This window comes from Vipera berus, assembly GCF_964194415.1.
Source record: "Vipera berus genome assembly, chromosome: W".
Taxonomy (NCBI): Eukaryota; Metazoa; Chordata; class Lepidosauria; order Squamata; family Viperidae; genus Vipera; species Vipera berus.
This window is the reverse complement of record NC_138210.1, coordinates 60,162,160-60,174,044: the sequence shown is the minus strand read 5'-3', so window position 1 is coordinate 60,174,044 and position 11,885 is coordinate 60,162,160. Positions and strand designations below refer to the sequence as shown.

Genomic DNA, 11,885 nt, shown 5'->3' with positions numbered 1-11,885 from the left:
TTGCGGACAAAACTTTATCCTTTGCTTAAAGATCTTCTGCATATTCCACCAAATTTTTATCCAAAAAGCCTTAACCTTTTTGCAGGTCCACCATATATGAAAATACGTTGCATCTTCACCACCATATCTCCAACATTTAGGTTGATAATTCGGATACATACTTGCAAGCTTTTTAGGATCTAAATGCCATCTATAAAACATTTTATAAAAGTTCTCTCTTAGGTTTTGGGCTTGCGTGAATTTTACGTTCCTCACCCAGATCTTTTCCCAAGTATCCATTGTAATAACCTCTTGGATATTCTGGGCCCATTTTATCATACAGTCTTTAACAAGTTCTGTTTCTGAGTCAATATCTATCAATGCAAGATAAATCCGTTTAATATGTGCTGGACCCTGATTTCTAATTTGCTTTATCAAATTTTCATCAGTCATTGAGAAACCAATTTTCTGATCTTCTTTCCACCTGGCACGTAATTGAGTATATTGGAACCAAGTTTGAACAATCTTCTCATCTCGCAAAAGATTGTACGGCTTCAAACACCAGACGTTCCTTTCCAAACTTAAGATCTCCTTATACGTAGTCACATCATGTTTGAAGCCTACATTTATGTTTTCTATTGCATGTTTCGGGATTGCCCACAACGGCATCTTGCAGTCTAACTTATGTCTATACTTCTTCCAAACTCTCAACAATGCCTGTCTTAAAATATGCACTTTAAATACATTATCTACCTTCTTATCATACAACAAATATGCATGCCAGCCAAATAACAAGTCGTGGCCCTCAAGATTTAATAATCTCCTTTGTGTCAAATTAATCCAATCACTTATTCCTGACAACGCAGCAGCTTAATAATATAATTTAAGATTAGGCATTTTAAGACCACCTCTTTCACGAGTATCCTGCATAATCTTAAGTTTAATTCGTGGCCTTTTCCCTGCCCACACAAATTTATTGATACCCCGTTGCCATTCTTCCAAATTAGAATCTTTTTTAAGAATCGGTATCATTTGGAATAAAAATAAAAATTTAGGCAGGACATTCATTTTCACTGCTGCAATTCTTCCCAGTAAAGACAATTGCAATTTTTCCCAACTCTCCAATTCTTTTTGAATTTTTCCCCATAACTTTTCATAATTATTTTTATATAACTTTGCATTTGAGGCTGACAGATACACCCCCAAATATTTAACCCTTTTAACAATCTCAAATCCAGTTAATCCTTCTAAAAGGGCCTTTTGCGGTATTGTCATATTTTTGGCCAAAATTTTTGTTTTTTGTACATTAACCTTAAATCCAGAAACCTTCCCATATTGCATTATTATCTCCATCAGGTCCACAACAGAGCTTTCTGGCTGAGTCACCGTAACAACCAGATCGTCTGCAAACGCCCTCAATCTATAATCCTGATCTCTAATTTGAATACCCTTAATTTTTTCCGAGTTCCATATTTTTATCAATAATATCTCCAATGTTAAAACAAATAATAAAGGTGATAACGGACACCCTTGTCTTGTGCCCTTCTCAATATTGCATACTTCAGTCAGACTATTGTTAACTATTATTCGGGCAGTTTGTTTTTGATATAATGCCCTAGTTGGTTGTAAAAATTTATCCCCAAAATTAATTTTATCTAAAACTTTCATCAAAAATTGCCAATTCAATTGATCAAAAGCTTTTTCAGCATCTAAAAAAATTAGCGCCGCAGGGATCTGGTTGTTCCTTTCCAAAAACTCCACCACATCAACTATATGCCTCACATTATTTTTCATTTGTCTACCACTAATAAACCCGGTTTGATCCCCATGAATCATCTGTTGCAAAACCCTCATCAATCTATTAGCTAATACCTTAGCAAATATCTTGTAGTCTGTATTTAAAAGTGATATTGGTCTGTAGTTTTTTACTTGAGTAGCATCTTGATCTTCCTTCGGAATCAAAGAAATAAAAGCAGTTCTCCAAGACGGAGGCACCTTTCCCCCCTTCTGAATTGTCTGAAACAATTCCCTTAATGGCTTTATCAGCTCCAATTGAAGATGTTTGTAGTAGACCGCAGTCAGACCATCCGTACCTGGCGCTTTATCCAACTTCAATTCCTTAATTGCTATAAAAATTTCTTCTTCTGTTATCAATTGATTAATCTCCTCCTTTTGTTCCTGTGTAAGAACCGGGATGCTAGCATTCTTCAAATATACATCAATATCTGTTTCATTAATCTTCTCCTTAACATATAGTTTAGAATAAAAATCCACAAAGGCTTCCTTGATAAGATCCTGTTGAAACACAACCTTTCCTTTGTATTCAATTTTATCTATGTTAGAGGCCCTTTGTTTTTTCCTTAACCTGTAAGCTAGCCACCTACCTGGTTTATTGGCATTGCAAAAAGTGTTATGCCTAGCAAACCGTAAGTTAGTTGCCACCTGATCAGCCATCAACTTATCAAATTGTCCTCTTAACAAGTTAATAACCTCTTTAATCTTCACATCCGATGGATTCAAAATTAGGGCCTTTTCTTTTTCCCTAATTTCATTCTCCAGTTCTTTCCTCCTAATTTCCATATTACGTCTGTATTTATTATTCCTATATATTAACACCCCTCTCATATAAGCTTTGCTAGCATCCCAAACCATGTCCATAGAAGTATCCTTGTTCATATTAATTTCAAAAAAGTCTTTCATCTGCTTTTTGCATTCTTCCACATTTCTCTGATTTCTAAACAAATTCTCATTTACGCGCCAGGAGCGCCTATCTCTATTGTCCTTATTGATCTCTAACCAGACTGGACTATGGTCAGATATAGTTCTTGCACAGATCTTTATCTTCTTAATCCTAGAAAAAAAATCATTAGTCAGTAATATAAAATCAATCCTAGAAAAAGATTGGTGTCTATCAGAAAAAAAAGTATAATAAATGCGTTTCACGCCAAATGTCTCGTAATTCCAGATCATCCTTCATTTCAAAAAAAGATTTAGGCAGTCTAGCATGACTCGGGGCATGTTTAAAAAAAACCGATTTGTCCAGCTGTACATCCAAGACACCATTCCAATCTCCCATAAAAATAAAAGATTTATAATCCAACTGGGTAATCTTTGTATGTAGTGAACTATAAAAGTCAGCTTGTTGATTTGGAGCATACAGTCCAACTAAAAGCGTTTTTTTGCCTTCTAACAGCAAATCTATCATAACATATCTTCCTTGCTTATCTACTTCAATTAGTTCCGCTGTCAGAGTATTCTTAACATAAATAACCACTCCATTTTTCTTATTCATTGCAGAAGCAATAAATTGCGTACCCAACCTTGAATTCAACAAGTACTTTTGGTCCATAACCCTAATATGCGTTTCTTGCAAGCAAATAACGTCAGTCTTAAATTGTTTTAAATATTGAAAAACTTTCTTTCTCTTCCATTAACATTCCAGGTTAGGAACATAGTCGCCATTCTTGGCATCCCGAAGCTTCTGGAGCACGTCTGCCAGGACCCCTGTAACTTCCTTAGGCCCCCAAATCTCATTCTTAGAGTCTCTTCTACCATCTACCCAATAATGGACATGTTTAGACAGCATGGAAACAACATAGTAACCTCTACCTTGGTTTGCTGTGAATGTGTGATTATGGATTAGGTTGATTTCTTTTACAGTTCTCTCATCCACCGTTGATTTCTGTTTGTGTGGAACAGTTTTGGAAAAGAGAAAAATAAGATACTCCCTAATATTGTTGTGGAACTAAATATACATCTCTCCACATGTATAAAATACAAGGAAAGTTGCAGCTGGCCTCTTTCTCATTTTTGTAATCTCACCACAGAGTTAAAGAGAGAAAAATTCTTCAGCAGGATCTATAATGTTTCTCACAATTTTCACCTCTAGGTAGAAGATGGCAGTTGGGACTGTCAAGAAGCTTGTAAATAGTTACAGGAACAAGAAACCAGAACAACACTGCAAGCTGATCAGAGTTGCTTTTTATTGTTGCCTACCTATTTACAAGAATCTCACCAGACTGACTACATTCTCTTGGGAACAGCCAGATAAAGGCTTCAGGAATTCAGGGGGTGGGGGGGAAGGCGGCTGGCCTTAGTTTGTTCTCAGCAAGCTCACCAGCCTGTTCACTCATTCTCCTATTGTACCTGGAGATTCCTCCATACCACTTGACCTTGGAATACTGTGATATTGCAGTCATGTGACCACAAGGGTGCTGCAATGGTTGGAATTTCAAGGATCAGTAATAAGTTTGAAAGGTCACCAAACAAGCTATCATTACATGAGAATAACTTTTAGGTAATCATCAGAAATTCCTACTTGATTTCATGGACCTGTGTACTTTTTTCTTCCCTTTACTGTTCTTCTAAAGAACAGCAATCTATTTATAAAGTTATGTAAAGTTATGTAAAGTTATGTAAAGCACATATCAATAGATTGGTAAATATATTTAACACAGCAACAGATTGGAACATTGGATATTTATGATGAAGGCTACTTCCTGTTTAATATAGGAAGCATCAATGGAATTAGTTAATCTCTTATTGCTCAGGAAAGCAGGGTACTCGGTGTTGTGTACTGGGTTCTTTGCAGCAAGCAGGAGATGAGGCAAGAGAGTTCAGGCAGGAACATGCTTTATTGAATGCAGGAACTGAACTGTTAACCAAGGCTTCTATGCAGCTATTTATAGTGCTGGCCACTAGGCAGCAGCCAATAGGGTTGAAGGAGCCTATTGCTGCCCTTGAGCCAACCAATGGTGGTCCTGGAGACTGTTTGTCTGAGGAGCCAGCGACCGTTACTCAACTCCCTGATTAAGCAATCTCCAACAGCAATCAAGACACGTGGTACAGTTCAAGCAAAACAGGCCCAATACATTACACTCTACTTATATTTTTAGTCTGTTTCCTCATTCTTTCCAGCCTCTTCTGTGGCAAGCACAACTATCAAGATACTTGAGATGACAAAACAAGAAGATAAATGAAGAAAAATCCCCATAATAAAACAACAATAGAACAAGGGGAGTTTCCCTCACCAGACACTTCGAAGATGGAGGCATATGTTTCTGTCACAGCAAGCTGGAAATAAATTTTAGTCTAAGTATCTAATGTTCTTTTCTCTGTTTGTTTTAAGGGAGACAACCACACGTGTTAGAACCAGAGCCAATGATTGCTAAGGCATTTTTTAATTATACCTTTTTTTGAGGCAAACCTATTTTAATAAGGTGAAACCATATGTTGTAAAACTCATTTTACAAAAGGAGTTACAATAGATGCATATGTATCAATTATATAAAGGTAAAGGTTCCCCCGCACATGCATGCTAGTCATTTCCGACTCTAGGGGCTGGTGCTCATCTCCGTTTCAAAGCCAAAGAGCCAGCGCTTGTCCGAGGACGTCTCCGTGGTCATGTGGCCGGCATGACTAGACGCCAAAGGCGCACGGAACGCTGTTACCTTCCCACCGTAGTGGTCCCTATTTTTCTACTTGCATTTTTACGTGCTTTCGAACTGCTGGGTTGGCAGAAGCTGGGACGAGTAACAGGCGCTCACTCTGTTACGCGGCACTTGGGGTTTGACCCGCCAAACTACCGACCTTCTGATCGACAAACTCAGCGTCCTAACCCACTGAGCCACCACGTCCCTATTATATAATTATTATAATTATTATAATTAATATAATTATCAATTATATAATTATTGACAAATGTGGTAAAAGGACAACCAAGTCATTGCTGTACAAATTTCTGAAAATGGTGCTTTAGTTAAAAGAGCTGCTGAATTGACATTTTCCTGGTGGAATGAGCTATACACCTCAATTAAAGGCTATAAATCAGAAATATTTAGGCTTTAAGTCAGTATACAGGACATTTTGATTCTTAGAGAGAACCACCACGCATTTTTAATTCCTGAATGACTGGTGAAAGGACATAGAACTTGCATCTTGGAGACACCACTAATAATTATAATTAAAAAAAAGGTTGAGAAAAAAGAGTTTGCCTTCAACTACAGTTTGAACAACTGGCTCTATGGAAGATGAATGATGCTTTAATTCAAATAAAATATTATAATTAATTTTAAGGTTGCATGCTGCCATTTTTGGAGATCCACATCCTCTGGCACAAAGTATACCCATAATGTAAGAATGGATTGCAAAGATGGTAGAGCTTGCAGAAATGGCTAAATTGACTTTTTTATTGACAGAACAACAATATAAAGGAATGGAAACCCTTTATGGACTTTTTGTTGTAAATGGATAAAAAAGAATAGGTGATGTTGTAATTTATTGGTTAAGCAGGTTTGTTTATGGAAAGAAAGAATTATAATATATATTAAGAGAGGATGGAGGTGGAAATTACTCTGTAACTATTGAAAAGAAGCCTGGAAGTCATTCAGATAATTTTTTCTCATTTTTTTTCTTTTATAGCTCCTTTTTTCTACTTTTCCTTTTATATATCGGCAGTTTTTAATCTTACATAAAATCTTCTTTTAATAAAAATATTTATTAAAAAATAGTTGCTTCACAGGGGCACTGGAAAAGGGATGCTTAGTAAAGTTCAACTTTGGGAAACACCAACCTTATAGCCGTACTTTGAATCTTCTTGAAGCATGACTAGGCTATGCATATTCCTGAGATTGATCTTAATCCTTTGTAATTTTGGCATTAAATAACATGGGCTCAATATATAGGGGGTGTTTGTGTTAAGTTGTTAATGTTTCGTTTAGCAAGTTCCCAGCTTGACTCTGGGAACTTTTCTGGGATACTATTGTGAGCTTCTGGTGGGGGGACAAGAGGAGGGGGTACAAATGTAAAATACCAATACACTTATATTTAAATTTTTCTTTAAAATAAACTTACCTGTAAGTTGGTTGACAATAGTTTAATGAGCTGGAAGGAGGCTTTTGTCGGTATACTTAGTCAGAGATATAAAAATTACAGTCATGGTTCAGGAGCAAAAAACAAAACAAAACAAAAAACAAAACAAAACAAAAAACCAAGCACCTTAACTGACAGATAACTGCTACTTTATTTGAGCAATAACTTCCCTTTACTGATGGTAATTATAATACAGTATTTTTTTTATGTCCTACAGTGCTCTCTGCTGACAAGCTTTAATATTTACTCAGATGCAAAAAAAATCCTCAATGGGAAAAATTGCAAAGAGGTGCTGGTTGAACTATAAGTGATTCAGCATACAACCAGAAAGGAGGACCGTCAACTCAGGCTTTCTGTACCAACCTCTTCAGAAAATAGGAAATGAAGGAAACCCCAAATAAACAAATATCTCAAAACAGAGATATTTAATACTTGGAAAATCAAAATTGCCTTTTGCTTATTTGTGTACGTTTCCACTGCTGAATTAAAACCAAAGGATCTCTTGAGCAAGATCCAAAGAGTTCTTTTCATTTTCATTCCTTTATTGCTTATATGCCAATATTTCCAGTTTACTGATCAGTAGCATGACTCGTATATCCAGAACTAAATGACCCAAGGGAAGGTAAGATGATCCCCCACTTGGTCAAGACACAGGGCTACAGTTTGTATCATGTCGATTGACCACCCTGAAATTTGATGGAACAGCACTAAGAAAAATTCACACATTATTAATTTAGTGGAATCAGCTTAGGTGTGAAAAAGCAGTATTTTCAGGAAGAAGCAGTATTTTCAGCAGTATTTTCAGGAAGAAGAAAAGGAATGAGACTTTACATACTGAGTAGGAAAAAAAGAATCAGGCCACCATCATGTGATCAAGGGACCTTGAGGTTGTCAAGACGTAAATGGAAGATTAAAGAAGGATGTGAAACCCTAACCCTTGTTGTTAATTACAGACTTTGAGGGGAAAAAATCCCAACATTAATTTTGCTATTCCCACTACTGCCCCCTTGTTTCACGTTTTGTTATTCAATGTCCAGAATGATAAAGAAATCTGTAGAATGCTAAAGCTTTCCCTTGACTAAATGCCATTTTAGTTGCAACTTAAAAACAAAAAAACTCTAGAAGAAAAGACATTATTAACAAATTGGAGTGAGTTCATAGATATGCAATAGAGCATTATCATAGCAGGATTGGTTGAAAAGAAGAGATATGAACTCAGCCAATGTCTTCTCATTCTTACAAGGTCGACCTTTCATTTCTGACTTGCACACAAAACTGTCTTGCTATCTCCTGAACTGGAGGGGGAGATAAATTTCAGCCATCTTTGCTCATCATCTATGTCAGTGGTTCTCAAACTTGGCAGCTTGAATATCTGTGTACCTCAACACCCAGAATTCCCAGATGCTGGCTGGGGGAATTGTGGGAGTTGAAGTCCATCCATCTTCAAGTTGCCAAGGTTGAAAAACCCTAGTCTATATCCTTTGGAGCACACCATCTCAGTATTACCAGATGTTAACCTTCTTGAAATATCTGAGACACATTGTTATAGCAACCCACTTGGAGAGGCCTACCCAGAGAAAATACTGAATGAAGAATCACAAGGAACATCCACAAAAGTCATAAATGCTATTACAATATGACAAATTGCTTTGTTAAAAGAAACCACCAAAAGCAGATGATTGATGACCTTTATCCTTTCATAGGAATCTTATACTGAAATCAGGCCATACCATTTCAGATGATGGAAACTTGGGTTCCTGTGATCTGATTTCATCCATCACTTTAAGCCATGATGAAGTGTATCTGGGTTGCTTTAATATGTCATATTAACCCAGCCATTGGTTGGGTACCTCTCCAATCATATTTAAAACAATTGCTTCTTATTACCCTTGATCAAGAAAACATTTAAAAACAAAACAGATAAAACTCCAGTTAATTAACTCTAACAACACCAACTAATATATGAAGCCTCAATGGAACAGATTTTATTTTAAATCCTGGCCTAAAAACCAGTAGTGAGCAGGAGAAGAATTCCAGATGTTAAAATGCCACTAAAAATTGCTGGACCAATCTGATGGTTCTGCAAGAGAGTTTCCCATGCATCTATCATTCCATGTAATTGCACATTTTCAGTGCTAACCCTATCAGCTATAGCCTGAACTAATTTAGCAAGAATGTTTGGTTGACACTAAAGCTATAGGGCAAATTGAATTTTACTAGTAATGTAGAATTAAGGGGTTGATTAAATTTTTAGAACTGAAATAAGACCTATGGCAAAATAAGCATGCTGTGGAGTCTGCCTTATTTTTTCAGAAGATATACAGTATCTTGCTGGCTTTGAAGATTCTAAAAGCAAGAGAAGTGTTCAGCTGATGTCTTCAACACTATCCTTGCCTACATCAAAAGACTATTTATTACTAAAGAGCCTTCTCAGGGCAGCCTTTACGTCCTTATTCCTCAAAGTGTAGATAAGGGGGTTGCAAAGTGGAATGATGACTGTGTAGAGCAGGGAAAGTAGCTTGTCAATCTTAACAGAATCTGTCGTTTGGGGATGTAGGTATACCAACATTCCTGAGCCATAGAAAAGACTGACCACAATCACATGAGATGAACAAGTGGAAAAAGCCTTCTGGCGCCCCATGGATGATGGCATGTGCAATATAGTCCTGGTGATATAGAAGTAGGAAGTTAAGATGACAACTAGAGGAACCAGAGCAAATATAACATTCTCCATATATACTATCAACTCATTGGTGGAGACATCAGCACATGCCAGACTGAGGACTGCCGGCATATCACAGAAGAAGTGGTCCATTTCATTGGGGCCACAGAAGGGAAGGGAGAAGATGAGTCCAATTTGTACCAACTGCATCGGAAAACTGAGAACAAAAGAACCAGACACCAGTCCTATGAGCATTCTTTGATTCATTATGGTCATATACTGCAGGGGCAGGCAAATAGCAAGATAGCGATCGTAGGCCATGGCAGTTAGTAAGAAACACTCAGCACCACCCAGGAAGAGCATGAAGAACATTTGGGAGGCACAGGCTTCCAAAGAAATGGAATGGTCTCCTGTGGCCAGGCTGGCTATCATTTTGGGAAGAGTGACTGAAGTGTAACATACCTCAAGTCCTGATAAACTTCTTAGAAAAAAATACATAGGGGTATGGAGGGCAGGATCTCTTGTTGTCACAATCACAACAAGGCCATTGCCTAGAATGACAGTCAGATAGATAGCAAGAAAGGCAGCAAAGAAGAGCATGGGGTGCTCACGAAATCCCAGTAAAACAAACTCATTCACAGCACTTTTATTCTCCCAGTGCCTGGCCAGCTCAGCATTCATCTAGAAAAGACCAAAGGGAAGTGAAAAAGAAGGACTTCAGAGAGTGTGAATTCTTATCTAATTAAAAAATCAAAACTCTTAAACTACCCTTCCAAAACTTAGTATTTTCAGATGTGTCAGACTGAAACTCTCAACATTTATCTCACCACTGTGGTATTAAGACATTCTTGGAATTTCAATCCAGCAAGTTGTGAAATGTTGTTCTTGATCCCTTCACTTCTCCAAGATATTTTCATAGGAAACTGAAGTTGCCTACAAAATTTATTCATCAGCACATCTAATTCCAAATCACTTTTATAGGCTAAATCAAATAAAATCTAGCCTGAATAAATCCTCAGGAAGGAAAGCAAGAAGCAATCTTGGGTCAGAAAATAACAAAAATGCAGAAGTCATTTCAATAATTTCAATTTCCTAATCATCAGCTTTTGTGCCCACCTCACTTTGACATTGAAAAATGTGTACTATTATACAGATTTTTTATAGATAATTGTATCTAGGATCAAATGAAATGCTGTGCATCTTTTGGTGTAAAGATCATTGGACCTTTTAATAAACTTCATTGTTTCTTAAATTATCAATAATATTGGTAATAACTTGTTAATTTCAGTAGCGTGTTCATGTAAGTGTGATCAGGGTAATATGTTTATGTTCGCTGAACCCCCTCTTAGCATCCTCTGAAATTTTCACCACAGGATGTTAAGAAAACTGGATAATATTAATTTGAGCAGGGAAGTCTTTCCTGTGCCTTTAACTTTAGAGTATCCTTTTTAAAATGAAAAAATATATATCCATCTTATAATATAGGAAAAATGCAGTATTTATTTATTGTTATGTTATGTTGTTATGTCATGTTATTTGTATCCTACCTTTATTATTTTTACAAACACATCTTCATCCTCCTATTTTCCCCACAACAACCCTGTGGGGTGGGGTGGGCTGAGAGAAAGTGACTGGCCCAAACTCAGTCAGCTGTCTTTCATGACTAAGGCGGCACTTGAACTCATGGTCTCCCACTTTCTAGTCTGGTACATTAATCATTTAATAATAATATTGTACTCTATGTATCTTTGCTGTGCATTTTTGCAGAATTAATCATTTCTAGCACTTCTAGCATGCACTACATCTAAAGTCCAAATATATTTCATTTCTTTCCCACTAGTATCATCACTGTTACTTTAGAATTATACTATGCTGTAAATCTTGGCAGTAAATTAGTCTCTGGAAGTGGACAAAATTCATTTGACTTCCTATTGATGAGCTATGAAAGTGTACCCTGATTTTCTTTAATTATATAACTTACCTTCTTTGTTCAGGGACTTTCATGAGGTTTTTACAATCAGCTTCACTTTCCAATTGCAATTATTTTGTGTTTTCCTTCTCTCTTTTCTTTCCTACTCTTAAAAACTTTCAAGAAAGGTAATTAGCCTGTATGCACAGTGCTAGGAACTGGAATCACTTTTTGTCTCAGAACTTGGAGCCTCTAGTATCTAGAATTATGTAAGATTAAACAAAATCATATGCCACAGAGGAACGTGCCACAAATTGTTACAAATCTCTATCTTCTATCTATTTATTTGAAGTGATATCATTCTACCATTGCATATCCTTAAAAAAAAAGAAGTCCAGTTATTTTTATTGGATATCCAAATACCAGCCAAGAAAGTAGAATGAAATCACTTACCTCTGATGTTGT

At 36.6% G+C, this 11,885-nt stretch overlaps 1 protein-coding gene across 1 annotated transcript; it reads right to left on the bottom strand.

Annotated features, from left to right (window-relative positions):
• Positions 1-9,256: 9,256 nt before the first annotated feature.
• On the bottom strand, positions 9,257-10,192 carry LOC308676344 (olfactory receptor 10AG1-like; the record flags this gene model as incomplete). The annotated part of the gene is made up of 1 exon (XM_081342153.1): positions 9,257-10,192. One exon carries the CDS (start codon positions 10,190-10,192, stop codon positions 9,257-9,259), a length of 936 nt encoding a protein of 311 aa, XP_081198279.1.
• Between the last annotated feature and the right edge of the window lie 1,693 nt (positions 10,193-11,885).